Source organism: Clarias gariepinus, chromosome 9 (genome assembly GCF_024256425.1).
Source record: "Clarias gariepinus isolate MV-2021 ecotype Netherlands chromosome 9, CGAR_prim_01v2, whole genome shotgun sequence".
Lineage (NCBI taxonomy): Eukaryota > Metazoa > Chordata > Actinopteri > Siluriformes > Clariidae > Clarias > Clarias gariepinus.
In genome coordinates, this window is record NC_071108.1 from 30,207,268 (window position 1) to 30,233,261 (window position 25,994).

At 40.1% G+C, this 25,994-nt stretch overlaps 1 protein-coding gene across 3 annotated transcripts in view; it reads left to right on the plus strand.

The window, feature by feature from the left end:
• Positions 1-25,994, plus strand: part of vps13a (vacuolar protein sorting 13 homolog A) — a 50,205-nt gene that overhangs the window by 7,235 nt on the left and 16,976 nt on the right. For 2 of the 3 annotated variants that reach the window (XM_053503259.1, XM_053503260.1), the window contains exons 5-49: positions 944-1,045; positions 1,119-1,228; positions 1,323-1,382; positions 1,612-1,671; positions 2,858-2,938; positions 3,029-3,086; positions 3,168-3,295; positions 3,413-3,519; positions 4,963-5,134; positions 5,392-5,454; positions 5,579-5,711; positions 6,127-6,221; positions 6,390-6,532; positions 7,214-7,412; positions 7,498-7,612; positions 7,722-7,858; positions 8,378-8,510; positions 8,611-8,728; positions 9,082-9,226; positions 9,351-9,435; positions 10,462-10,637; positions 10,985-11,141; positions 11,239-11,318; positions 11,399-11,458; positions 11,950-12,142; positions 12,348-12,464; positions 13,717-13,820; positions 14,590-14,757; positions 14,852-15,159; positions 15,288-15,435; positions 15,550-15,691; positions 15,921-16,045; positions 16,188-16,357; positions 16,468-16,694; positions 18,691-19,022; positions 19,117-19,470; positions 19,586-19,687; positions 19,770-19,922; positions 20,015-20,273; positions 21,321-21,481; positions 21,578-21,681; positions 23,914-24,199; positions 24,287-24,709; positions 24,785-24,889; positions 25,800-25,946. In XM_053503259.1, the coding sequence (XP_053359234.1) occupies positions 944-1,045; positions 1,119-1,228; positions 1,323-1,382; positions 1,612-1,671; positions 2,858-2,938; positions 3,029-3,086; positions 3,168-3,295; positions 3,413-3,519; positions 4,963-5,134; positions 5,392-5,454; positions 5,579-5,711; positions 6,127-6,221; positions 6,390-6,532; positions 7,214-7,412; positions 7,498-7,612; positions 7,722-7,858; positions 8,378-8,510; positions 8,611-8,728; positions 9,082-9,226; positions 9,351-9,435; positions 10,462-10,637; positions 10,985-11,141; positions 11,239-11,318; positions 11,399-11,458; positions 11,950-12,142; positions 12,348-12,464; positions 13,717-13,820; positions 14,590-14,757; positions 14,852-15,159; positions 15,288-15,435; positions 15,550-15,691; positions 15,921-16,045; positions 16,188-16,357; positions 16,468-16,694; positions 18,691-19,022; positions 19,117-19,470; positions 19,586-19,687; positions 19,770-19,922; positions 20,015-20,273; positions 21,321-21,481; positions 21,578-21,681; positions 23,914-24,199; positions 24,287-24,709; positions 24,785-24,889; positions 25,800-25,946 (6,845 nt within the window). Of the gene's footprint in view, positions 1-943; positions 1,046-1,118; positions 1,229-1,322; positions 1,383-1,611; positions 1,672-2,857; positions 2,939-3,028; positions 3,087-3,167; positions 3,296-3,412; positions 3,520-4,962; positions 5,135-5,391; positions 5,455-5,578; positions 5,712-6,126; positions 6,222-6,389; positions 6,533-7,213; positions 7,413-7,497; positions 7,613-7,721; positions 7,859-8,377; positions 8,511-8,610; positions 8,729-9,081; positions 9,227-9,350; positions 9,436-10,461; positions 10,638-10,984; positions 11,142-11,238; positions 11,319-11,398; positions 11,459-11,949; positions 12,143-12,347; positions 12,465-13,716; positions 13,821-14,589; positions 14,758-14,851; positions 15,160-15,287; positions 15,436-15,549; positions 15,692-15,917; positions 16,046-16,187; positions 16,358-16,467; positions 16,695-18,690; positions 19,023-19,116; positions 19,471-19,585; positions 19,688-19,769; positions 19,923-20,014; positions 20,274-21,320; positions 21,482-21,577; positions 21,682-23,913; positions 24,200-24,286; positions 24,710-24,784; positions 24,890-25,799; positions 25,947-25,994 lie in introns of all 3 variants that reach the window. The other variant, XM_053503258.1, reaches the window with a different exon arrangement.

Genomic DNA, 25,994 nt, shown 5'->3' on the forward strand with positions numbered 1-25,994 from the left:
AACAAAAACAAATTTAAATTTAAAGTTGGAGAATGAAACAAGTATAGTCACCTAATAAAAGATATTTAAAAGAGGAAAACACTTAAATCGGTTCATCTTTGGATGTTAAAAAGCTACTGCTGATTTGGAACTTTCGTCTTGTCCTTGATAAACAACTTGAGTTTAGTTTTGTCAGCATTTAACATCACTTTAAGCTTCCTGGCTTTAGTTTAGACTGTAAAAAGTGAAATGCTCTTTCTGAATTTTTTACTGACCAATAACAAATATTATTCCAGTCCAGCAATGAAAGTGATGTATAATGTGATGTGTACATAAATAAATAATGATCCGGCCTATTCGACAACACCTTTTAGCGAGGACTGTATTAAATATTCATAACCACAGTTAACGACTGTAGGCAGAAAGCATTGACTGAGAATCGTCATAACAATAATAACAATAATAATAACACATTATTTGATTCAATAGTTACAAGTATTTTGTAGACAGTAAATATTGACCGTTGCAGGGATTTGTTTTCTGTGAGTGGCGTTCAAGTCAATCCGGGAGTTTCTTGTGAATGAAGCCGTAAAAATCGACTGATGTTTACAGAAGACATCAAGCAAAGTGCAGTGATGAGACTCTTAGCCGTAGTAAATCACTTGCAGGAACTCAGCTGGGTTTTTTTGCCACATCCCTGTGCAGTCTGAAGGAGTCTCTGGGAGGCCAGTGTTTCAGACATGAATCAGGCAGTCCTATTATGGCTCAAGTGTACTGAGAAAACCTTTTACCTTGATGGTATCCAAGCACTAGTGATACGCCGAGATAAGAGAAAAGGGAGGGGACAATTATAACAACAATCTGAAGTAATGGGACACACAAATAATCCTTGTATAATTACAAAATATTAATTTAAGCCAAGTGTTTGTTTGATTGTTTGTTTTTGTTTGTTTGTGTGTATCAGGTATAAAGTATGATGCTGAGAAGGAGGAGAAGCAGCTGCAGGAGGCTCGGCAGAGAGAGCTTCAGAGGATCGAGGAAACCAAACTGAAAGTGGCAGAGCAAGGTTAGGAAAAGGACTGTAAAAAAAATAAAATCCCCTCAGTCACTTGCGCTTAAAACCAATTTACTTTCTGCAGAAAATCCAAAGACAGAAAAGCAGGACACCTTTGTGGAGAAACTGGTCACGCAGGTGATCAAAAACCTGCAAGTGAAAATTTCTAATATTCACATTCGCTATGAAGACAGTGTAAGTACCTGATTCGACTAATGATATTTAATTTCTTGATGTCTGGTTAACTTCTTTGTTTAGCATGATTAATTTTTTTTTTTTTTTTATGCAGGTCACCAATCCGAATTCACCTCTTTCATTCGGAGTGTCTCTTCAAAACCTCAGTCTCCAGGTACACGCTACTTCAGAAATAAAATTAAATGGATGGATTTTTTTTTCTCTAAAATCAGTGTGCTTTATGTAACAAAAGATGGCATGTTGTAATTAAACCCTACTGACTTACCTAGGGTTAATCCGATCTGGTGGTACATTCATACACATTTATCGAAGAGATGGTGGTCTATTTGCAGTAGGCCGAGGTTAACTTTCATAAAGTCAGGTTGTTCATTGTACATTTGCAGACAGCAGACGCAAACTGGAAGCCTTGCTTGCTGGATGAGAAGGCCAAGCTGTTTTTTAAGGTAAACTGGTTTCATATTCTCATTCTTATTTACTCTCATATTGTTGTGTTTTCAAAATCTTTCTGCGGTCCGTACATTCAGGTAAAAAGAGATGGACAATAAGACATAACTTCCAACCCTTTATGATGCCTTTAAAGGTTCCATATTTTGCTGTTTCTTTATCAAGTTTACACACTTTTCAGAGCTCCACCCAAAGAAAATCTGTTACTGCTCCATCCGAACTGTTCCTCACATCAAAATAGATTTCTCTTCCTCTGTTTCAAAAGAACAATTTTAGTGTCTAATCAGCATCAGAAAACATAAGAGCTGAGCTTTCTGGGGCTCTTTCATTGTAAAGTCACATTTTAGGGGGAAAAAGTGGCCTGTTTAAGCCTCAGCCAGTACAAAAATGAAAAAATGACAAACAACAGGGATTTTTTTTCCTCTAGTTTTAAAGTTTTAACGCGCCCACTGGAAATTAATTTAGCAGTAAAGATTGGATTCCGGTCGGTTTTAAGGCTTTAGTAACAGCACTAGCCAATCATGTAACCTGGGCAATGTCATACAGTATAACCCTGTACAGTTTTGGGGAAGATATTTTACATTCCATTATTTTTTTTTTATAGACATACAACAGAATTTTTTGTTAAAGTTAAAAAATAGTTCTCGTGTGATGTCAATTATAGTTTTTGAAAAAAAAAAGTAAATTGGATTCGATCCAAGTTTGTACGAGTTAAAAAAAAAAAGGAATTCAGAAAATTGCAAAAAAAATGCTTCTCTAACTTTTATTTGAAAAGTTAACCAGCCCGTCAGCCCATGGCCTTCCACCAGCCTCTCAGCCGATTCCCAACCACATGCAAGCGGTTTAAAATTACAGATGTTTATTGATGTTTATTAATCTGTAACTTGTGCTGTGAGATTTTCAGATTTAATTAATGTGGACTGCAAAAACATTGTCACGTTATTGAAACTTACTGAACTTGTAAAACTTCTTCTATCGATATTAAATTATATCAGCAGTCACATCTTTTAACACCTTGGTTTATTGTTGGGTTTAGAGTACACAGCATGTCACAGCCCTTCAGCTTTTAATGAAGCAATAATGAAATTACAATAAAAAGAATAATCAGTTTTATAGCTGATCAGATTTGATACTTAAACAGCTTGTGTTCAATAAACATCATTATTTGTGTTCTGTTTTAATCAGCTTGTCCGTCTGGATAATCTCTTTGCGTACTGGAACGTGAACTCAGAGCTGTACTCCGTTCACCCTCCCCTTAAAGCCCTGGTAAGAGATTGTTCCTAATCTTCTCTATGCAAAGAAGCACAGAAAAAAAATTTAACTCTGTTTTTTTTCCTCTTTGTCATGTTTCTGTAGCAACGTCTGCAGCAAAACTTGGCTGTTCAGGACACCATCCCTCATGATTATCAATTCAGTGAGTGCCTGCTTTCACTTCTAGTGTAATTTGTCTTTCCAGACTTGTCATGACGCTTGACTTCCTGCTCTGCTTTTCTAGTTTTCCGTCCGATTTCTGCCAATGCCAAGCTCCGTATGAACCCTCGCTCGGACGTGGACTTCTCCTCGCCGAAGGTAGATCTGGTGGTCAACCTGCCCGAAGTGGCTGTGGAGCTCAGCAGAACACAGGTGACTAAAAGCTGCCAAAATGATTGATTTAGTTCGTTTAGTCGAATGAAGCTTGTACAACAGTATATTAATAAAGTATGAGCTTCGAACATTGGTCTGCTTTTTGTTTCTCTACAGTATGTCAGCATTCTGGAGCTCTTGGGCTCTGTGGATATGATGTCGCGCAATCTTCCGTACAGGAAGTATCGTCCGGACGTGCCTGTCCACACCAACGCAAGCCAGTGGTGAGAGTTCTTACAGTCCAGTTATTTACACTTAAGAAACTTCTTGTTTTACTTCAGATGATCTAAGATTTTAAATTATGCATATATTAGATATAGATAGCATTAATTATGTAAATACGATATTAAAAAACAACAGCGTTATACGACATCTGAGGACGACGGACTTCTGACCGATTTGTAAAGGGTTAAACTGATTTGTAAAGGGTTAAGTTTTATTGTTGAAAACTGAGGTGGTTTGCTCTTCATAGCTAGATTTCCTATTTGTGACAACGTAAAGTTATATATACAATGAAACCTCGGATTACGAGTAACACGGTTTGCGAGTGTTCCGCAAGACGAGCTAAGATTTTTAATAAATTTTCACTTGGAAAACGAACAAGTCTTGGTTTACGAGTACCGAGTATCATGTATCACGCATGCGCTTCTTGTTTTGACGCCGAGCGTCACGTGATCACAACTGAGCCAATGTTTTTTCTCTCTCTTGTGCTGCGAAATTGTGGGTAATCGTCTCCCCTGCTGGGTCTTTCACTGGTATAATCAACATGCGTGCACACGTGTACTGTATACTATAACACTGTGACCACGTGTGTGCGCGTAAAGCATATTTTCTTTTGTGTTTGTATGCATGTGTGTACAGCGCGCATGTACTGTTTATTATAACGTGTGTACAGCGCACGTGTAAAGCAAAAGAAAGTCTCATTAGAAAGGTTAAAGATCCATTTCTCTCTCTCTCTCTGTGTGTCAGCATGCCGTTGTGTGCGCGCACGTCATTGGACACCGTGTCCCTTCTCACACACCCTTTTGCTTCTCGTCTTCTAACACACACACACAATTACCTGTCTGGATTTTTTATTTTTTTTACTTTTTTTAAAGGTAAAGTGCACGTTAATTTGTTTTATTTCTAAGCAAATTATGTATGTAATCCAAGGTTCCACTGTAATTAAGTGGAATGGCTGAGTTGAGTAACAGCAGCATTGTAAATGTCAAACTGCTTGCCGTATGCTATGCATTACTTTAGCTAACCGGCTAACAGAAGTCCTCGAAAAAAGTCGCGTTTTTTTATCTTACCGAAAAAAAATGTACGAGGTGGTCGGGTATGGATGATAGAGTTCGGTGCATTCTCTGTTTGCTCCGCCCGTTTGCTTATTTATGGAGTTTTCCACAGTTGACTTTCAAAAATCTTTTTCTATCTGTATGGTGTCAGAGCAGTGTAACACACTTGGTTTTCGTCTTTCATCTTAATGAGATTTATCCTCAGCTTCATCTCCGGTCTAACAGAGTGAACTGGTCTCTATAACCACACGCACTGTAGGGGCATCATCTATCATTCTAATTCAAGATGTCAAAAATGTTATATTGTCCATCTTAATATCAAGTTTCTTCTCATGTATGTCTGATAGAAACCAAGTACTATTTTTTTTCTTCCCCGTATCTCTTTACCAGGTGGCTTTATGTCATCAAGGGAATCTTGGAGGTGAACATAAAACCCTCGCTGCACATGTGGTCTTGGAAACACATTAAACGGCACCGGCAGCAAGTAAAGCAGTGCAAAGAACTTTATATGACCAAGATCACCAACAAGAAGCCTGCAGAGACCCTGCTCAAAAAGCTGGAGGTAAATAACCTTTAACCTTTAAGCTTTAAATAACTTAATGTTTTATAGTTAAAGTGATGAGAAAAGTTAAATGTAAAAGGATAAGGGGCGTTCAGGTCAAACCACGATCTTTGGCTTTTTATCTGAGAGACTGGAATTATATATTAGTTTTCTATATAAAGATGTCTTTAAGCTTGACCAGTGTGCTGTTAATCTATAAAACATTTAATAACGTTCTCACAACCCATTAAGTCTCTTTCATTTAATGTCATTTACAGGAGACGGAAAAATGCCTGGACATTTTTAATATCACGCTCGCAAGACAACAAGCCGAGATGGAGGTAGTTTATTTCCCACACTCGTTTTCTTCCAAACATGGTCTGACTTAATCACTGTGCTGCTGATAATCTACTCTTTTTATGCTATAATGGCTCCTTCTTTGCCTCTCCTTCTTTGCCTTTCCAGGCCTCCAAAGCTGGCCTGCGGATCTACCGGCCCGGGTTGAAGATGGAGGAGGAGGAGTCGCAGGGCTGGTTCGGCTGGATGTGGAACTGGTCCGGGGACAGCAGCGCTCCAACAAAAGAGGTCAAACCTGGAGGTACTGAACACAGTCACTAATTAAGTTCACGTCCATTTTCGTTTTTGTTCACCCTCAGCAATTCTGGTCTTTTTTTATTAATTTTTTTGTCACAGCATTTCTGACAGTAGTTGCTCTAATACTATATGTTAAAATTCCTGTTGCGTCAACTACAGTAATTCACAAGGACCTGATTGGCAGACACATGACATTAAACACATAAAGTATGCAATTAAAGTATGCATTTCTCAAACGTTAAACGTTATTTCATGTGAAATGAAATAAAAAGATAGTTTAACGTATGAGAAATACATTATGTGAGCAGTATTCGCTGAAGCAAAAGTAAAGGAAGAGGTTAAGAAATAACAGTAAGCCCAGATTATGACACAGCTACAGGGAGCTGGTGATTAATTTTGTTCTTGCACAATGTTTGTAGCTTTTGACACACTGATGACCCCAGCGGAGAAAGCCAAACTTTACACTGCCATCGGATACAGTGAGACAGCGGTCAATCCTAACCTGCCAAAGAATGTGAGTGCATACAGTGTGAAAACTAATTTACAGTAATGCTTCCAATTTTTTTAGACACATTAGTATAGTGTTACAGTATAACAGCCCGGATAATCTTAGCATGATCTTAGCATTATTGGGTGCCCTAAAAAAGTTACACTCAGCACACTGGTGTATTGTGTTTTCCAGTTTGAGGACATGAACATCCGTTTCCAGTTGGTGAGCATGTCTGTGTCGATCAAAGAGAGCAAAGACAAGCCTGAGATTATCAAACTATCCGTCATCGACCTGAGAGCCATGCTGGCGCAGAGATCATCTGCTCAGGCGATAAAGTACTCTCTTTTTACCTTTTTAATTATTGTTATTATTATTGTTAGGGCTGAAAGTATTCCCAGAGTAACTCGAAAATTCAACCACAAAGCGAAAGGAGACGTAAACAGTTAGCTGTGTATTGATTTAAGGGAGTGTTCTGTTGCGGGCTGCAAAATGGAAAGGAGCGATAAAAATATATTACAATTTATATTAATGTGTGCCTTTTTTTAATACTTAAAGTCACTTGAAATACTTTTTTTACTTTTGCATTTAAGAAAAGGCTTTAAAATAATAATTCTTAATTCATTTCAGTCAACTTAAAGCTATTCCTTGTGATATGATTAATGACGATGTTTATTTTTGATAAAACGCTGTATGCATTTAAAAAATAAAAGTAGATTTTTCTAAAGAGAAAACCAATTAATCTTTGTTTTTCCTATATATTTTACATTGCTGTTTAATTAATCAAAAGTACATTTTATTCGATTACTTGATTAATCGATTACATTGTTGGTAGAATACTCTATTACGAATTTTTTTTTCGATAGCTACAGCCCTAATTATTATTATTATTATTGGTATAATTATTATTATTATGTGTGCTTTTCTTTCTTTTACAGTAACAATACTGTTCTTTATAGTGAAAGTTAAAACAAGCTTATCTTCAAAAAGTGACCTCTTGTTGTTGTGTTTTTCATCAGGATCTCAGCTCAGCTGTCATCATTCGAGGTGACAGGTGTGTTGAGGAACAGCGTCGCTCCCACGCTGCTTTCTCCTCGTCGTGCGGTGGAGGATGACAAGCCTCTGCTCAGCCTCATGTTTGAGACCAACCCACTGGATGGCAAGGCAGATCAGAGATTGCACGTGGAATCGCAGCCGCTGGAGATCATTTACGATGCGGTCAGTGTGACTGAGGAGACCATCATATTTCAGTTTTTAATTTAAAAAAATTTTATTTATGCTTATATGTGTGTTCTGTTTATAGATGACGGTGAATAACCTTTCAGCGTTCTTCATGCCTCCAAATGACCTGCAGCTGGACGAACTGACGAACGCTACACGCATGAAGCTGGAGCAGTTCCGCGACAGAACCTCAACTGGTGTGTATGTCTCTGTGTAGTGCACATCATGTAAATTCACGTTTTTTATTATTTTTTTTCTGAACTAGATTTTTTTTACATAGAAAAATAATGCCTTTTGTTAATGTAGGACTTATGTACATCATCGAGACACAGAAAGTTCTTGACCTGAACATCAACCTGATGGCGTCCTACGTCTTCGTGCCCCAAATGGGCTTCTATGATCCTAAGCACAACCTCATCATTCTGGATCTGGGACACTTTCAGGTAACTTATCTTTTTTACACCCTCAGTTGGAATTCTTGAGTTACCGTAGCAACCTGATGAAATTGTTATGATTCAAATCTGTAGTATATGAGGCTTATAAATATGCTACGTGGGGCGTTCAAGTCAACCCAGGACTTTTAACTTTTGACTGTCCTCCTTGGCGCCAAACCAACAACAAGACAAAAAAAAAGTCATTAGCTTTCAAGGATCAGGATGTTTGTTTTTGGGAACAACTGCATCAACCACCAAGCCACCTCAACCGGGATCGTTATTCACGGATGTACAGTCTTCTTTTACACATTTCCACCATTTTACTGTGAAATTCCTGGATTGACTTGAGCGCCCCTCATAAAATTCAACTTCATGTGATTTGGTCGCATCTATGAATGTTCGTAGAACCGTGGTCCTCTCAACAAACCACTGCATTTTCAGCGAATTTGTAAGAAATGTTTTGACAAATTCTTCAAAATAGCAGGGATCCATAAAATATTTTCTAAGAATCCATAATGTGTTTTGCAGATGTCCAGTCAGAGCAAAGAGAATTTGCCGCAACTCTCCGCGGGAAAGACCTCCATCGAGGACATCATGTCTCGAGCCTACGACCGCTTCGATGTTCAACTCACCAGCCTGCAGCTGCTATACTCTAAGCCAGGTATAAATTTTGATTTATTTATTTTCCCCCCTATCCTGCCTATCTCAAAAGCTTACTGTATACACAGTTTAGAGAATACAGTGTTTTTAATTGTTTTCAGGTGAAGACTGGCAGAGTGCTCGGAAGCTCCGACAGTCTTCCCTTCACATTCTGGAGCCCGTCGACTTGAAGGTGGTTTTTAGCAGAGCGATGGTGGTCACAGACTCAAGGATGCCAAAGTAAAGATGCTGTCTTAATTTTAATCGATTATTAAATTAAAGTTCTGTTACAGTTGTGATTCTGATTGGTCAGCATGTGTTGGTTAATATTCTTTAATTTACATTCAGTAAATCATTAATGTTAATGTTATATGTTTTTTGAAGGAGCATATAAGGTGGATGATCTACATAATCTAAGCCTATTCTTATTTAACAAAGAAAATTATCCAAGTGATGTGGTGAAGCTTTTTCTAAAGGATGTGTTGTATTGAAGGTTTATACAGTAGAAAGGAGTCTTTAGTGTCAGCGTTTTTTTATGTATAGGAGCCAAAAAAAATCCTCAGATTCAGATTTGGATTTTCCCTGCTTTGTAGGTTTGAGATATTCGGCGAACTTCGTCTGCTCTCGCTCCGCATCTCTGATGACAAAGTCCGTGGCATCTTGGAGCTGATCGACAGCATTCCTCTTCCCGAGAGTCGGCCTGCGCCGCGGAGTTCTGCCGCGCAAAGTACTCCCAAGGTGTGTGTATGTGTGTTTAACTGCGCCTTTAGTTAGAATGCAGTGTGTTTACTTAAGATAATTGCTGCATGACAATTGAGGGCGTGTGTTCATGAAAGGTTCTGTTTCCTTTGTATGTCCATAGGTTTTCAAATCAAGAGACACCCCTCAGCTGACCCCAAGAAAACCAGCTATGGTTGACCTGCGCTCTTCAATAATATTTGACTCAGGTTAGACTCGTACATATACAGGACTGTATGTGCACATGGAATAGTTGAGCCTCCTGACAGAAGTCACACAGTTAGTTAGTTGAATTACCTGTTCATGGAAGGTTTGTTAAACAACATAGTTAAACAAATAGCATCATGAAGATCAAGAAGCTTTGGGAAAGTATCAGCCAGGGTTTGGGATAAAAACAGATCCAAAATTTTTATTATTCTGTGGTACATTGTTAAATCCTTTACAGAGGGATATGGCACAGCCATGACTCTGTCCACATAACAAGCACATTAATCAGAGACACAATTCAATGGTACGTGCTAACTCTCGGTAGGATTCTATCACCATCTTGCTGAGGTTGATGAGTAGCACTGTGTCTTTGCCAGCTGCGTTGTTTTGTACCATGACCAAGAGGTTTAATCTTTTCGGACCAGAGAAAGTTTTTTCCCCATGTGCAGGGTCTCCATTAGGTCTTCTGGGATTTTATATTGCATCATATAGCGCAGGTTTTCAGAGTGTCCTTCTCTGAACAGCTTCATCAGTGGTTTTGGTTGCTTTTCCACCTTATAAGGACGGCTGTGTGATTGTGCCTTATTTTTTTAAATTATTTTTTATATCCTATTTTGCGGCAGTAGTAGCTCAGAGGGTTAAGGCACTGATTGAAAGGTCGAAGGCTCGAACCCCAGCTCCACCAGGTGGTCATTGTTGGGCCCTTGAGCAAGGCTCTTAACCCTGTCTCATGGCTGACCCAGGGCTCAAACCTGTGGATAGCTATGCTGGGATATGTGAAGAAAGAATTTCACATTGCAGTAATGTATACGTGACAAATAAAGGTTTAACTTCAATTGAATGGTGGTGGCATGGTGGTGTAGTGGTTAGCAGTCCGGCCTTGCATTTCCATGCTCGAAGGTTCCGTTAAATATCAGCGTTCTAGCGAATGAGTGAGTGCGATTTAATGGTACATCAATAGGATGTTCGGAATGTGGGATATTTTATTGTACATTAAATGACCTGTGACTTGTGTGTTTGTTCATCAGGATCGGAGGAGGACTTGTTCTTTGACGCACCAAGTTCGCCGATTGAGGACATGCCATTTTTTGAGGCCAGTTCGGGCTCCTTAGAGAAACTAACCTCGGTAAAGAGGAAAACAATGGTGAAACATGACCCCAAGAAGAACATGACAGAGTTTCTGCTAAAGTTCGAGATAAACCTGGTGAGAGAAAAAAAAAAACTTGGAACACACGTGCTTTTTTAGCATTAATACTGTATATTCACATTTCTCCCACATTGCTTTTCACATTCCTAATTTATTAAACATTAGTGAGTTTCTTATGTTTGTTTTTAGAAAGAAAATACATTAAAAATTTAAGCTCATGTGTGCTTTTTTTCTATTTAAAAATTTCAAGCCTTTTAATTCTTCTGCACATTCATTATTGACAAAATAATAAAAATTGCCCTTCCTCCAACTTCTTCACTTTCTATTTTTTGTTTGCCTAACTGAATAGATTATGGTCATTATTGCTCATTGATAATTTTTTCCCCCTTCTTTGTGTCATGCAGTTGTCGATCCAGCTGTGCCGCCTTTCAGCTGGCTTGGAGGTTCCCGTCCTCCGTCTGGAAATCGAAGGTCTGGGGACAGAGCTGAAAGTGCGCACATTCGATATGTCTTCCTCCACATTCCTTCGGGAAATCTGTCTGGAGTGCTCAGAGTACATGGGTATGTCCTCCCAAATACACACACACACACACATCAAATGCAAGATGAACCCAACTTCAATGGAATTCAACATTTCTTTTTTTTTTGACTGTTTAAGATGGAGAAGACAAGAAGGTTCACCTCATCACCACTCTGGATAACACCGAGGATGATCTGCTCTCACTGGAGTACATTAAGGTACCGTAAGTGCTGGTGGTCTCGGAGGACTGAGTGAAGTGCACGCTCTTAGTCTTGATCTGTTCTTTTTTTCTGTTTAGGCGGACAAGAACGCTCCCGATTTCAAATCGGCTTATAACAACACAGAGCAGCTTATCAAGGTAAGTCTGAGCACCTAGCTATGATATGATGTCGATGGTAAGACGGGAGACACTCCTCTGAAGTGATTTTTGCGCTACATCTAATGCTTATGCCACCTGATCTATTATGTACAGTAGTTAAAATTTCATGGCAATTTATAATGATGAGCTTATTAATAATAAGCCTTAGTGTCAACAACAGCATCATTAAAATTTCATTGTTGATGTGGGTTTACTTTAATAACACTTAAAACAGTTTAACATAAGTGCATCAAAATATTTCACTGTTTGGATCGCTCAGTTTGTTTGTTTGGCACAAAATAAAACTCCTATTGTAGCAAATGGTAAGTTTTTTTTTTTGTTTTTTTGTTTTTTCCATGATCTGACAAGGTCTAGTATATCATGATAAAAGGGAACCTTTGGTGGGAATGTTTAAATCAGTGTGAGCTAGCTAGCTAATATCTCCTCATCGAAAACTTCACCATATACAGTAATAATAATTTTAACCCCAGGTAAACTTCTCATCCTTGGATGTGCACCTCCACACGGAAGCCCTCCTGAACTCCATGAACTTCCTGAACAGTCTCCTACCGCCCGCAAAGAAGGAGGAGTCTGTCGAGCAGCCTTCGTCCCAACGCGATGACGAGGGGGAGGGAGACAGCGAGGAGGAGAAGAAAGAGGAGTCGACCATTTCCAAGAAATCCAGTAATGTTGCCTGTTATTGCCTGATAGTGATGTATGATCATGTACGGCTTGTGTTACTGATGCATTTCATCATTCGGTTGACTTTGTTTATGGAATGGATCTCTTTAATGGATCTGTCGTTTTTCATTCTCATAGTTATGATCAAACATGTTCAGTTATTTTTCATAAAGAATCTCTCTGTTTCTTCTTCTTCTCCTTACTGCAGCTACTAAGAAGTCAAAGTTTGAGGACGTGGTAAATTTGCACATTAGAGCAGATCTGTCCTGTCTGAAGGTCTTCATCAGAGGACAGAAAGCCAGAATCTCCGAGATTAGTATAGAAGGTAACACACAAGTGCACACGTACCTATTTTTATTTATCTGTTTATTTATTTATTGTTTTGCCTATTTGTTACACTTAAATGATTGAGATCATCAAACAAATTTTAATATTCCCCAAAGATAAGCCAAGTTAATGCGAAAAAAATGAAAAGTTTTTAAAACATGATTTCATTTATCAAGGGAAAAAACGCTGTTGTGAAAAAGTAATGGTCCTCAAAACCTAATAACTGGTAGTGACACCCGTGGCGGCAACAACAGAAGTCAAGCGATTGCGATAACTGGCATTAAGTCTTTGAGGAATTTTAGCCCACCCATCCTTACAGAATGGGTTTAATTCAGCCACACTGGGTGTGGAAAGTTCAATTTAACTCGGCTTTCCAGAAAAATGTTGGGGCATTTATGGTGGTGAAGGGGGAGTTATTTCTTTACATACGATCAGGTAGGTATGGTCAGCTTTTGTCTGTTAATAAAAGTGCATTTTGTATTTACTCGGGTTGTCTTTGTGTAATATTAAAGTCTGTTTGATGATCTCGATTGTGTAACTGTGACAAATGTGGAAAAAAAAGTAAAAAATGGACATTCATAGCAATGCAGCCCTTTTTTTTTTTTGGAGTGCCTTCCAAATTCAAATTCAAATTTTATTTGTCACGTACACAGTCATACACAGTACGATATGCAGTGAAATCCTTTTTCGACTATCAGTGACCTTAAAATAAAAGCTTAAACATAAGAAATAAATATGAATAAAGAAAATACGGTAGAAAATAAAGTTAACTTGTAAAATATACTGTACAAGAAAAAAATAATTTATATATATATTTTATTGCAGTAAAAGAAATATTGTAGAAAAATGAAATTAACTAGTAAAATATACTGTGCTAAGTAAAATAAAATAAAAATATACTGTACAATTAAGAACAAAATAGATATAATATAGAAATATAAAAGAAGAAAATAGAAATTTGTCCAAATAAGAAATGTAAAAATGACTGAGGTGTGCAAATATGCATAAAGTGTCTTATTATTAAAGTGATTTGTGCAGTGGTCCATAAATGAAACTATAAGTATATAGTGCAAAAAGTGTGCACGAATGTGTCCATAGTGGCCATGAATGCCCAGTCAGTGTTGGATGTAAAATGAGATGATTTCCAGGTTACATCTATCTGCTACTTTGTTTGTTTGTTTCGTTGGTTAATTAGTGTTCTTATGTGCTAAGGACCTACAGATTACACTTTTGTTTTTCTTTTTTTCCAGGCCTGGAGTCTGAAGTAAAGATGAAAAAGAAATCAGTTGAGATCCTAGCTAACCTGAAGAACATTGTCATATTAGACTGTGACAAAGACGCTCTGTACAAAGAGGTAATGTCTGCTTTATTCAAACCTCATTCATTGTATTCCTGAAAACCTGTTTATCAAGTCTGCTACAAATCAGGCTTTGTCATATGAATGTCATTCATGAGCCCTAGCATTGAAACAATAATGCAGCTTTTAAAGCTCCTATATTTTACTATTATTTTAACAAGTTAACTTGGGTCCCAGGTGTCCCCCAAAGTGTGTGTGGGTGTTAATTCTCCAGTTGAAATACCTCTCAGTCTTTCATATCGCATCCAAAGTGCCATTTCAATGTCTTTGTTAAAGAGCTACTGCCGGGCCGGGCCGTGACACGACAGAGAGCAGCAGAGCTGATCAATAAGCCGTGGGAGGGGTTTACCTCATATGAGGTCACTGTAGGAAAAAAAAATAGTAAAAATTAGTTTGTTTAAAATTCATGGCTAATACAAACTATAAAAAGCCATAAAAAGAAGAACCGGGGAATATTATATATCGGTTTGTATACGGCGATTAGAGATCCATCTGAATGTCTAAAGTAAATTTTGCATATTAGGACCCCTTTAAATTAGTTTAATTTTTTTCACAGTTATTTTGCTGTCATGTTAAATACAAGTGAATACTCTTTTATCGGTGTAGTATGCAACTAGAAGTGTCGCGTATCATCATGTGAACTGATTATAAACTGTGCAGAACCAACTTGTATTCAAATAACCATAAGCACCTCACAGTTATAGTAACACAGTGTAGATTTAAATTTGGAAAAGCAGTAATGACTCGCTTTAATGCTGCCCTCCAGGCAGTGTCTGTGGCAGATAAGGACGTGTTCGGTTTCCACATGGTGAACTATGTGGACGCTACAGACGGAGACGCCTACACAGACATGAAGATAGTGGACACCAGCGTCACTCTGACCGTAGGCTGCATCCAGGTCATCTTTCTTAACAAGTTCGTCTCCTCAGTACTGGTAAGTGTCAAGTGTGGAAGTTTTTTTTTATATATATATTTTTTTATTACGTGGGTAGGAAGGCTTACTTGTTTAATTGTGCATCCCACTCCAGGCCTTCATCAATAACTTCCAGGAAGCTAAAGACGCTTTAGCGGAGGTCACGGTGCAGGCAGCGGAAAAAGCAGCCACGGGCGTGTTGGAACTCGCGGAGAAAAGCACTCGCATTTCGCTGGACGTGAACATCAAAGCACCTGTCGTTTTCCTCCCGCAGTCGTCCGTTTCTACCAACGTCATTGTGGCTGATCTGGGTTTGGTCACGGTCAAGAACCATTTTGAAATCGTGCCGTCTAAAAAACACACCGCGATCCCTCCCGTACTGGACGTCATGAGTGTGGCTCTGAGTGAGCTGAAGATGTACAGGTGCGGAGGTGGACCTGGTTCTCGTCATACAGTAGATTTCAATTTCAGTTCATTCATCCATGCTTCATATCGTGCCCTGAATATACGGAACCTGATGGTGGGTTTGGTTTGTGTGTGTATCTTTTTAGAACCACGTTTAAAGACGGCCAATTCCAGAGTGAGATTCAGTTACTGATGCCTGTGAACATGGACCTGTCAATCACACGCAATCTCTCCGCCTCCTGGTATCACAGCATCCCCGACAACCAGATCAACGCACACCTCAAGCCCATGAGTGTAAGTGTGTGTGCTTGTTTATAAAGAAAGACATTATGTTGTATTTTTGAATTAGATTTACAGTACCGTCATGTGTCTTGTTTTTTTTTTTTGTTTGTTTTTTTTACGATGCAGCTGATCCTGAGTCAGGAGGACCTAACTGTGGTGCTGAAGACTCTGAATGAGAACCTGTCCGAAACTTCCGATGCAGTTCCTCCTCCTAAAACGCCCGATAAGGCCGAGACCGGGTCTACCAAAGACTCCCAGGAATCTGGAGGTGCAAAAACTACGCACGTCCAAATTGCATACTAAATTATTTTTCACGTTTGCATAAATAATTATGAGATGATGATGTCCGCTGTCCATCATGCTTATGTTTTTTTTTAAAGAATGTGGGAGGAGCTTTTATTGTAAAGGCTTAGGGTGACTTTAACATCAGATGTGAAGTGATTGAACGGTGCAAAATGATATGAATATAGGATGTCTCATTTCTAATTGATCAGCAGGGACCACGGTGGTGACTTCTGCAGTGGTGGAGGGACAAAAGAGCGCCAAACTGAAAAGCACGCTAAAACTCCACTTCAAGTTCGATTCAATGACTCTGGTTCTCTACAGCTCAAGTGGTGCTGAGGTAACACAGTGTGGTCTCCGGGAATCGCGTCACATGCTCACAAGTGGCGGATTCCGAATTACAGTATCACCAAGAGTAGTATAGGCTTTATCTTAAACATTTCAGTAGTATAAAACCTACCTTTGTGTGTGTTTGTGTTCAGACCGCATTACTGGACTCTCACGATGAACAGCTGAAGCTGGCGGAGTTCACCCTGGGCACCATCTCCACCGCGGTGCACATGTTCTCAGACAGCTCCATGAAAGCCTCTGTCAAACTCGCCGAATGTCTGTTAGATGATAAAAGGAAGAGGGTCAAAATGATCACTTCCAGGTCAGAGGTTATGAACGAATAAATAAATCGGTACATTAATCTCACATTCTAACATAAACGCCGGGTCAGTTGTCTCCTAAAACAAGTCCGATGTCTGTATTTCTGTGCAGGATGATGGCGATGCGAAAGGGCGCTGAGAAGAACGTCATGGTGGAGGTGAACTATCGGCAGGGTCGGGACGGCACCACGCTCGATACCGTTGTTCAGGATCTGTACCTCTGCGCCAGCATGGAGTTCCTGCTCACGGTGGCTGATGTCTTCCTGAAAGCTATGGATCAGGGCTTCTCGAGCCAACACAAGAGCAGCAGGCCGGCCTCTACTTCCACCAAAGATTCAGGTGAGCCTCAGTTGCAATATGACAATATGATAAATATAGTTGCAAGCAACGATGTCGGGCCCAAGCACCCTGTGCCATCGCCACCCCGACTTGTGTGTTATTATAGTTTGTTAAGACCTGCACATCTTCAGATCACGGCCTGGTTTGGTGAGAATCGTGTTAATTCCCTAGGAGGAGTATCGGGGTGTATTTTGGCGAAAGACCAAAAATAACCGGCCTCCTGTTGAGTTGAGCCCAGGACATGCGGCGCGAAAGTTGTTTGGCTCGAAGAGCTCTAAATGTGTACCGAGTTTTGTGTGCCTACGTGAAATTGTGTATGAGCTATCAGGAAAAATCTTGTGTGGGGGCACCTGAGGGCCCTGGGCTACACAACTCTTAGGCATCCTAATGGCAGCTGATTCCAACCTGTCTGCCAATTTTCATGAGTTTGTAAGCATGTTAAGACCCTCAAAAAAAACAAGAGGGTCCTGCGCACCCTATAGTGAAAAAGAAAGAAAATGAAATCATTCATCAGATCTTATTTTCAGTACAGTCCCTGACATTCTAAAAAATAGACACTGCAGTGCACCAGATACCAATAGTTACATACAATTACATACAATATTTTTAGCGTGTACGTGAATGTATAAAATGTCCAAAGTCAGGTATATTGTACACTCACCTAAAGGATTATTATGAACATCTGTTCAATTTCTCATTAATGCAAATATCTAATTAACCAATCACATGGCAGTTGCTTTAATGCGTTAAGGGGTGTGGTCCTGGTCAAGACAATCTCCTGAACTCCAAACTGAATGTCAGAATGGGAAAAAAGGTGATTTAAGCAATTTTGAGCATGGCATGGTTGTTGGTGCCAGACGGGCCGGTCTGAGTATTTCGCAATCTGCTCAGTTACTGGGATTTTCACGCACAACCATTTCTATGGTTTACAAAGAATGGTGTGGAAAGGGAAAAACATCCAGTATGCGGCAGTCCTGTGGGCGAAAATGCCTTGTTGGTGCTAGAGGTCAGAGGAGAATGGGCCGACTGATTCAAGCTGATAGAAGAGCAACTTTGACTGAAATAACCACTCATTACAACCGAGGTATGGAGCAAAGCATTTGTGAAGAAACAACACACACAACCCTGAGGCGGATGGGCTACAACAGCAGAAGACCCCACCGGGTACAAATAGAAAAAAAAAGGCTACAAATGAGCACGAGCTGGAAGAATGACTGGAAAAATGTTGCCTGGTCTAATGAGTCTCGATTTCTGTTGAGACATTCAAATGGTAGAGTCAGAATTTGCTGTAAACAGAATGAGAACATGGATCCATCATGCCTTGTTACCACTGTGCAGGCTGGTGGTGGTGGTGTAATGGTGTGGGGGATGTTTTCTTGGCACACTTTAGGCCCCTTAGTCTTAATTGGGCATCGTTTAACTGCCATGGGCTACCTGAGCATTGTTTCTGACCATGTCCGTCCCTTTATGACCACCATGTACCCATCCTCTGATGGCTACTTCCAGCAGGATAATGCATCATGTCACAAAGCTCGAATCATTTTAAATTGGTTTCTTAAACATGACAATGAGTTTACTGTACTAAAATGGCCCCCACAGTCACCAGATCTCAACCCAATAGAGCATCTATCAATAGAGCGAAAGGGGGTCAAACACCGTATTAGTATGGTCATCTGCATCACTGCGATTTGGAGGCTCAGTCTCGCGAGAATATAATGTAGAACCCAAACACCAAACCTGTGTTTTGTTTTGTTTTTGTTTTTTTTACACACTGTATATTTATGTCAAAGGTGTATAAGACTCACTTTATCAGACTTACGAATGAATCTAACTTACGCACATGCTACCGGAATGAAACTTGTTCATAAGTCGGGGACTTGCTGTATAATGATTAGTATGAATACATTTTTCTCTCTTTTTTTTGTCTATGTAAATCTTCGAAGCTATGTTTACTATATTAAATAACTTACATTTTTTTCCTAAATGTGTTTTACAGCAGCTCCTACTCAGCCCTTGGTGGCAAAGTCGGAGATGAATGTGATGGTGAAGAACCCCGAGATCGTGTTCGTGGCCGACCTGAGCCGTGCCGATGCCCCGGCCCTCGTAATGACCACGCAGTGCGAGCTGGTAATGAAGAGTGACATTGCAGGCCAGCTCATGACAGCCGCCATCACCGATCTGAAGGTGGTAGCGTGCCCGTTTGTGTGTGGCGAAGATGAGAGCAACATCACTACGGTGCTGCAGCCGTGCCAGGTGTTCTTCAAACAAACCCAGTCGTCTACTCAGCCTCAAAAAATAGAGCTCGCAATAAACTCCCTCACGCTGAAGGTAAAACCACGATGTCCACATCTGACCGCATAATCATAATCCTCTTTCCATGAAATGTGCATTTCTTTTTTTTTTTTTTTTTCTTTTTTTTTAGGTGTCACCAATCATTATAAACACAGTCATCACTATCCAGTCAGCGCTGACCCCTGCAGCTGAGACCCCTGAGGAGCTGGAGAGCCCAGTGCCCCCGGACCTGTGGGAGCGCAGGGACTGGCGCGACCTCAAACTCTGGTTTCTGGAGGAGGAGGGGGAGGAAGACGCCAAGGCCGTGCAACCGCTCAAACCTCTGGGCGAGTCACTCCAGCTTAGGATTTCCTCCATTTGCCTGACTTTAGAGGCTGGTGTGGGTCATCGCACTGTCCCCATGATGCTTGCCAAATCCTCTTTTCATGGAGATGTGACGGACTGGAGCACACTGATTAACCTGCAGTGTCGCCTTAACATGGAGGTTTGTCCAAGTTAGGATTTAGTAGATCCTCAAAAATTTTTTTTTACTGAAATGTGCTTTTTTCCTTCTTTATTTATTTATAGATGTATTCATTGTTACGTGCATTGCATTTTAGGTCAATTACTATAACGAGAATATGGGAGTGTGGGAGCCACTTTTGGAGCCGCTTGAAGACGAAACTAAGGACGGTTTCAGACCATGGACGCTGGAATTAAAGGTCACATGCTAATAAATGTTTTCAATAACGACGCAAGCTGAAATGCTGTTTGTTTACCAAGTGTGCTTTCTTTTACACGTAGATGAAGAAAAAGCCTGTGAAGCGATCCAGTATTGCCGATGAGGTGGACTACAAGGTGCCGGATTACAAAACAGTAATCAGCATCAACAGCAACGACCAGCTGAACATCACTCTCACCAAATGTGGACTGAACATGCTGAGTAATTTAGGAACGGTATAAAAAGCTTGAGAACTGTAAGCCTTAATGTGAACAGAGGTAGAATTTTACGTCGAACGCTTCTGATCCATCGATCGTTTTGTCCACAGGCGTTTGCGGAAGCCGCCAAGCAGACGGCAGAGTGTTTCCAAAAGGACCAGGCTCCGATCGTGGTGAAGAATCGGTTAGGGTTAGCAGTGGCTGTCCTGTACAGCGAGGTGTTCAAACCGATAGGGAAGACCTCGAAAGGCCGCGTGGTGGAGCTGCAGGATGGGGAGAGCTTAAACATGGACTACACTCTCACTGCTGTGGATGCTGATCAGTTCTCAGCGATGACCAGCTTAAGCAGCAAGAACTTCATCCAGCCTAGTGAGTGTGCAATGTGTTTAACAATTGCAGTTACTCAGTATGGCTAAAACATAACATTCTGAAGTCTAAAGTCTAAAGATGATTTTTTTTTTAAACAACACATCCTGTGTAAGTGTTTATACTCTCTGTTAAAGTTAAAGGCAAACACAGCCGTCTATGTTAACGAGGACGTTTCTATATCGGAACACTTTTCCTCTTTGGTGTTACTGTAGGAACAATAAGGTATTAGAGCTTGTGCATCACTCTTATCAGAGCTTCCATTAGACAAAATTAGTTAACATAACAAGCTGTAATACAAGTACTCTCCGACTTATGAACGAGTTCCGTACCTGGAGTACGTTTGTAAATTGGATTTGTTCTTAAGTCCGACAAAGTGAGTTTTGTAAGCCTTTGACAAGAATATACGATGTAAAGCAGAGCAATCCACTATCCCCTTTCCCCACACTGCCATCATGTGGCCAAAAAACGTGACTGTGCCTAAGGCGTACTTAATCTCGCAAGTTTGTTTCTGTGCCTTTCGCGATGGGAATCCCTGACGGCATTTTGTCTCAGAGCTGCTTTTCACTGTATTGGACTGTGAACTCTGTTTTGTTAAGGATGTTCGGAAATTAAGATAATTAAGATAAAGATTATTTACCAGTTTAACAAGACAGACATTTTCTCTCATCATGCTTCCGGATTGATTTATCGAAACCTGTCAGCCGATTTATTTCTCCCCCCCACGTACACATACTACATACTGTACCGGACTTTAGACATTTTATACATTCATTCACACACTGAAAATATTGTATATCATTGTAAATATTACAATTCTGGTGCACTGCAGTGTCTATTTTTTGTACAATACACGTGAGCTACTTCACTGATTCGTTCTCATCTACAAATGCTCGTATCTGCGGAAATTCGTAACTCCAATGTTTGTAAGTCAGGGACTGCCTGTTTACACAGAAGAGATATAGAGCAGCCACTACAGAACAGTACAGAAGTAATAGCCAATCGAATATGGCCAAATGCAATTCAACATCTGCTCACATTTTCTTCCAGCCCCCGTCGGCCACACCTCGGCCAGCATCATCCCACTGATCAAAGTGGGCCGCAACATGTACAGCGTCACGCACCTGAAGTCTGGGGTCACGCGCTTCTTCGTCTGTCAGATTTACTCCAACGAGGGCAGCAAGTTTGTCAAGATCCGGTCACCTTTTATGGTTTGTGTATCATAGTTTACTTACAAGCAAAACACAATTCCAGTATATTCGTCAAAACTAACTGTTGTATAATGGCACTTTTCTCCTTAAATTCAGATCATGAATCACTTTTCGCTGCCATTCCGGGTGTTTGAGGGCTCCACGTGTCTGGGCATCTGTTCACCTACTGAGGAGTTCTGTGTCCCTCTTGGCTCCTACAGGTAAACTGCACATTTACATTTACTGGACATTCTTGTGTCTGCTTTATGTTGGCGACATTGGAAAGGTAAAGGAATCTATACTTATTTCACCCTAAAATATTAGAAAAACTGTTTTAAATTTTAAACTAAATTGACAAGTAAGACAGATTTTGGATGGTTAGAGGTTGTTGATTAATTGTCTATACCAGCAAGGTTTATGTTAACGCTCTTATCCTAATAAGCTACAATGTTCGTAGTAACAATTTACACTGCTTATAACCTAGCATTTTTGAAGCAGTTTCTAGTGTCAAGACCTGATAACAAGGTAAAGAATGACATCATGTGATATTTCCAATCATATCTGCAATATCTCATTAACTTTAAGGAAAGGGGGGAAAAAGCTGTTTAAAATCTTATAATGTAAGTGAGAACAAGTGAAACTCATTTTATGACTGTGGCAAAACATTAAATGTAACTGTAAAGCAGATAAAGATAGGTAGTAATAATAAGTAGCAATAATAAGTAAAGAAGAAAGAATGTTTGACAAATTACTGTGCTTTGGGATGCGCCGTTATCAGGAAAATCATTACGTCTAAGATGGTAACAGTAAGTCTGCCTTATATCACGTAGTATCACATTACCTTGTTGTTTATTTATAAGTGTGTGTGTGTGTGTGTGTGTGTGTGTATCTGTTTGCAGTTATGCCTGTAAGTAGAAAGGAGCATGTGTGATAAAGTTTGGATACTAGTGGAAACTGGCATATTCTCCAGCACACTCAGTAAAACCTGCCAGCTGTTTTACTTACTGCCATTTATATAAACAGCACAAATCTATATATAATGCTACTGATTATTTAATCGGTTTTGAACCGAATGTTGACTGTGTTTAATTTATTACCCGTTAGTATTCTTTGTAGAAGTTTCTTTTACGGTTTCAAAGGAAACTTTGTCAAGACTTTTGCACAGTACTGAAAAAACAGCTGTTAGGAGAGAATGAGTTCTTCTCGTAACTTTGTCACACTTGCTCCTTCCTATTTGCATGCAAAACCCAGGAGCGTATATTATTATATTTTTTTCCCTTCTGAAAACTGGTCTGTGTAATATGCTGCTTTCCTTACAGGCACGCAGATATTCTTCTGTAGTGTTATTCATTTATTTGTTTATTAAGTTATGTTTGGAAATAGTGAATGATTTTGTGATGTAACAACCATTTTCTTAAAATATTGTTCAGGTTTAGGCATAAATAAGATACTTAGGTTTACTGAACATTCTGTAGAAGCAGCCACACCTTCTAAGGGCTTTGTCTCACCTGCTTCTTTTTCATGCATGCAAAACCCAGAAGCTTTCAAAACAACTGGTCTGAAAAGTGGTCTTTTATTTATATAGTACTCTGCTTTGTTTCTGGCCTGCATTTGATAACCATGTACAGTATCACTGTCCTAAAGATGTATTGATTTGATTTAGTACATCTTTTCTGGTCTTCATTTAATAATGAAGTCAGAAAAAAAACATGACAAAGTTTGTGCCCCCCCAAAAAAAACACTCGACCTTTAGCGGAGTACTGTATATAAAGTGCATGTATTGACTGCTCTCCTCTAAGTGTTTCTTCTTATATATTACATACTTATCCTAGTAATGAATATTGTTCTATATTCCCTGAGATTTTTTCTTCCCATTGGCCCCTTCCTCTAAAACACCCACTACGGCTCAAAAGTTTGGGAGTCACTTGCAAATTTTAGTTTTTGTTTATTGAGTTATTTTTTTACATTCTACAACAATACTGGGGATTGCAAAACTATAAAATATAACATATGGAATTAAATAATTATGATGGAATAACAACAATGTCTGTTGCTATTTTAAGACACAGAGGTCAGCTTTTCTGGAACAGTTCTTGCAAGACCAGTATTGTTTCAAGTGTATTTGCAAAACCCATCAAGCACCATGATGAAACTGGCTCTCATGAAGACCTGACCAAGAAAGCAAGACTAAAACTTACCTCTGCTGCAGAGGAGAAGTTCATTTAGAGTTACCAGCCTCAGAAATCACCAATTAACCTCAAACAGCACCTCAGATTAAAGCCGTTATGAAGGTTTTACAGACCATAAGTAGCAGATACATCTCAAAATCATCTGTTCAAAGGAGTTTATTGCATATTTTGGACTCCTTCAATTTTTGAGCGGTAGTGCACATGTGCCAGTAAGATGCTCGGCACCTTTAGAGTCTCTCACTCTTAGCTACGCTTTCCTTACAGATCGGATCTTACCCTGCAGCCCGTAATCGAGGGAGACGAGCAGTACGAGAACTCTGAGAGCTTCAACTACGAAACCCTCAAGCAGAAACCCGATGAACGTGTGGAGAGGACGTGTCATCACCCTGGCGACGCTACTCTCATTTTCAAGGTCAACATGGTTCCTGTTCAGGACACTGTGATGTCCCACAGCACCGAGGAGGAGATTGACCAACCATATGTCCTCCATTTGTGGCCTCCCATACTTCTCCGGAACCTTCTACCCTACCCCATCACTTACGGCGTAATGGTATTCATCATTTTGCTACTGTACAGATCCTAATCATAAAGTAACTATACAATAAAAAATTACCACCTGCTGTTTTTTCCTCATCAGGTGAACGGAAACTCTGCCCCCACGATGCTGAAGGAGGGCCACTCGTCTCAGCTTCACACGGCCGTCACGGACAACCCCAGTCTCGAGCTGAAACTCCTCGGCTACCTGCAGCAGGACTGGGAGGCCGAGTGCCACCTGCGCTCCGATCACGACGAGATCAGTTTCATCACGTTTCACTCGTGCAGCCCGTCGGAGGAGGAAGTCGACGGGTTTGCCGTGAAGGTGGAGCTCGATATCGCTGTCCACGTCAAGAAGGAGGTGGGCCAAGTAGTGGTAGCCATCCATTCCCCTTATTGGATGGTGAACAAGACGGGCAGGCTGCTGCAGTATAAAGCCGACGACATCCATCGCAAACATCCCAAAGATTATGACATGCCTCTGCTGTTCTCTTTTAAACCTCGTAACTTCCTGCAAAATAACAAGGTTTGAGCGCTGATGTGACGCATCATCACTGCAGTTTTTCGGGATCTTTTCTAATGTTAACTTTTTGACTTTTAGGTCCGCTTGATGATTTCAGACAGCGAGCTCTCGGACGACTTCTCGATAGACACAGTCGGGAGTTACGGTGACGTCAAATGTAAAGGAAGAGCCAAAGATTACCTGGTAAGTAGATCGTTGAGTAAAATAGTTAAAATCTTCTCTATATAGAGAGCAAAGTAGGAGTTGCAACTGTAACAGCAATAACTAGATATCGAAACTAAATACAGGGTGGTTCACTCGAAAGAGGCCCCAAATATTCTGTTATAACTTTCGCTGTGATGAAGCAATCTGGACCCAAAAAATACCCTACCGTATGTGTTATCGTGTATTACATTACATGTGGTGCTGGAAGTAATATCCCTTTTCTGCCAGAGACATTTCGACATGGCGCTCCATGTTCATACTGTATTTACACAGTTAAACGGCGCAATGGCTGTCTGGTGCCTACCTCGACGATCCGTTTCAGGGGCATCCTGCCGTGTTCGAAGAGGAGAATGTTGTACAGCTAGTCCCCAACTTACAAACATTCAAGTTACGAATTTCCACGGATATGAACGTACCATGGTCCCATGAGCTTTCGTAGATGCGGATAAATCACGGAAGTAGCTCACGTGTATTGTACAAATAATAGACACTTTAATGCACCAGATACCTTGCACATTTACAATTATATACAATATTTTATTTGTCTACAGGACAATGAAGATTTACATTGTCCGACTTACGAACAAATCCGTCTTACGAACGTGCTCCTGTAAAGTAAGTAGGGGACAACCTGCAGTTTGTTTCGTTCAGATTGCTTCGTCCTAGTGAGAGTTATCGCAGAATACTGTGTACTTCAGTAAGGCCTCTTTAGAGTAATTTACCCTGTACTTGTGCTTTTTTGGTGGAATATAATTTCTACAGCATGATTTTGATGCGCATGTGCTGTACGTATATATTTGTTATATTAAAGTATTTTTCCTGTCTTTGCACCACATATATCAGTAACATTGATTTAATGCTTATATGTACTGAATATGATTACTTGTAGGTGGGGGTGAAGATTGATGCGAGCAGTTTCAGTCTGACGCGCCTGGTAACGTTCCTGCCCTTCTACATGCTGGTAAACAGAACAAAGCACGTAATCCAAGTGTGCGAAGAGGGACAGGATGAATGGACTTGTGCGAAACCTGGAGAGGTCAGCACTCATATGATACTCACATAGATTTAATTAGCTGTGAAAATA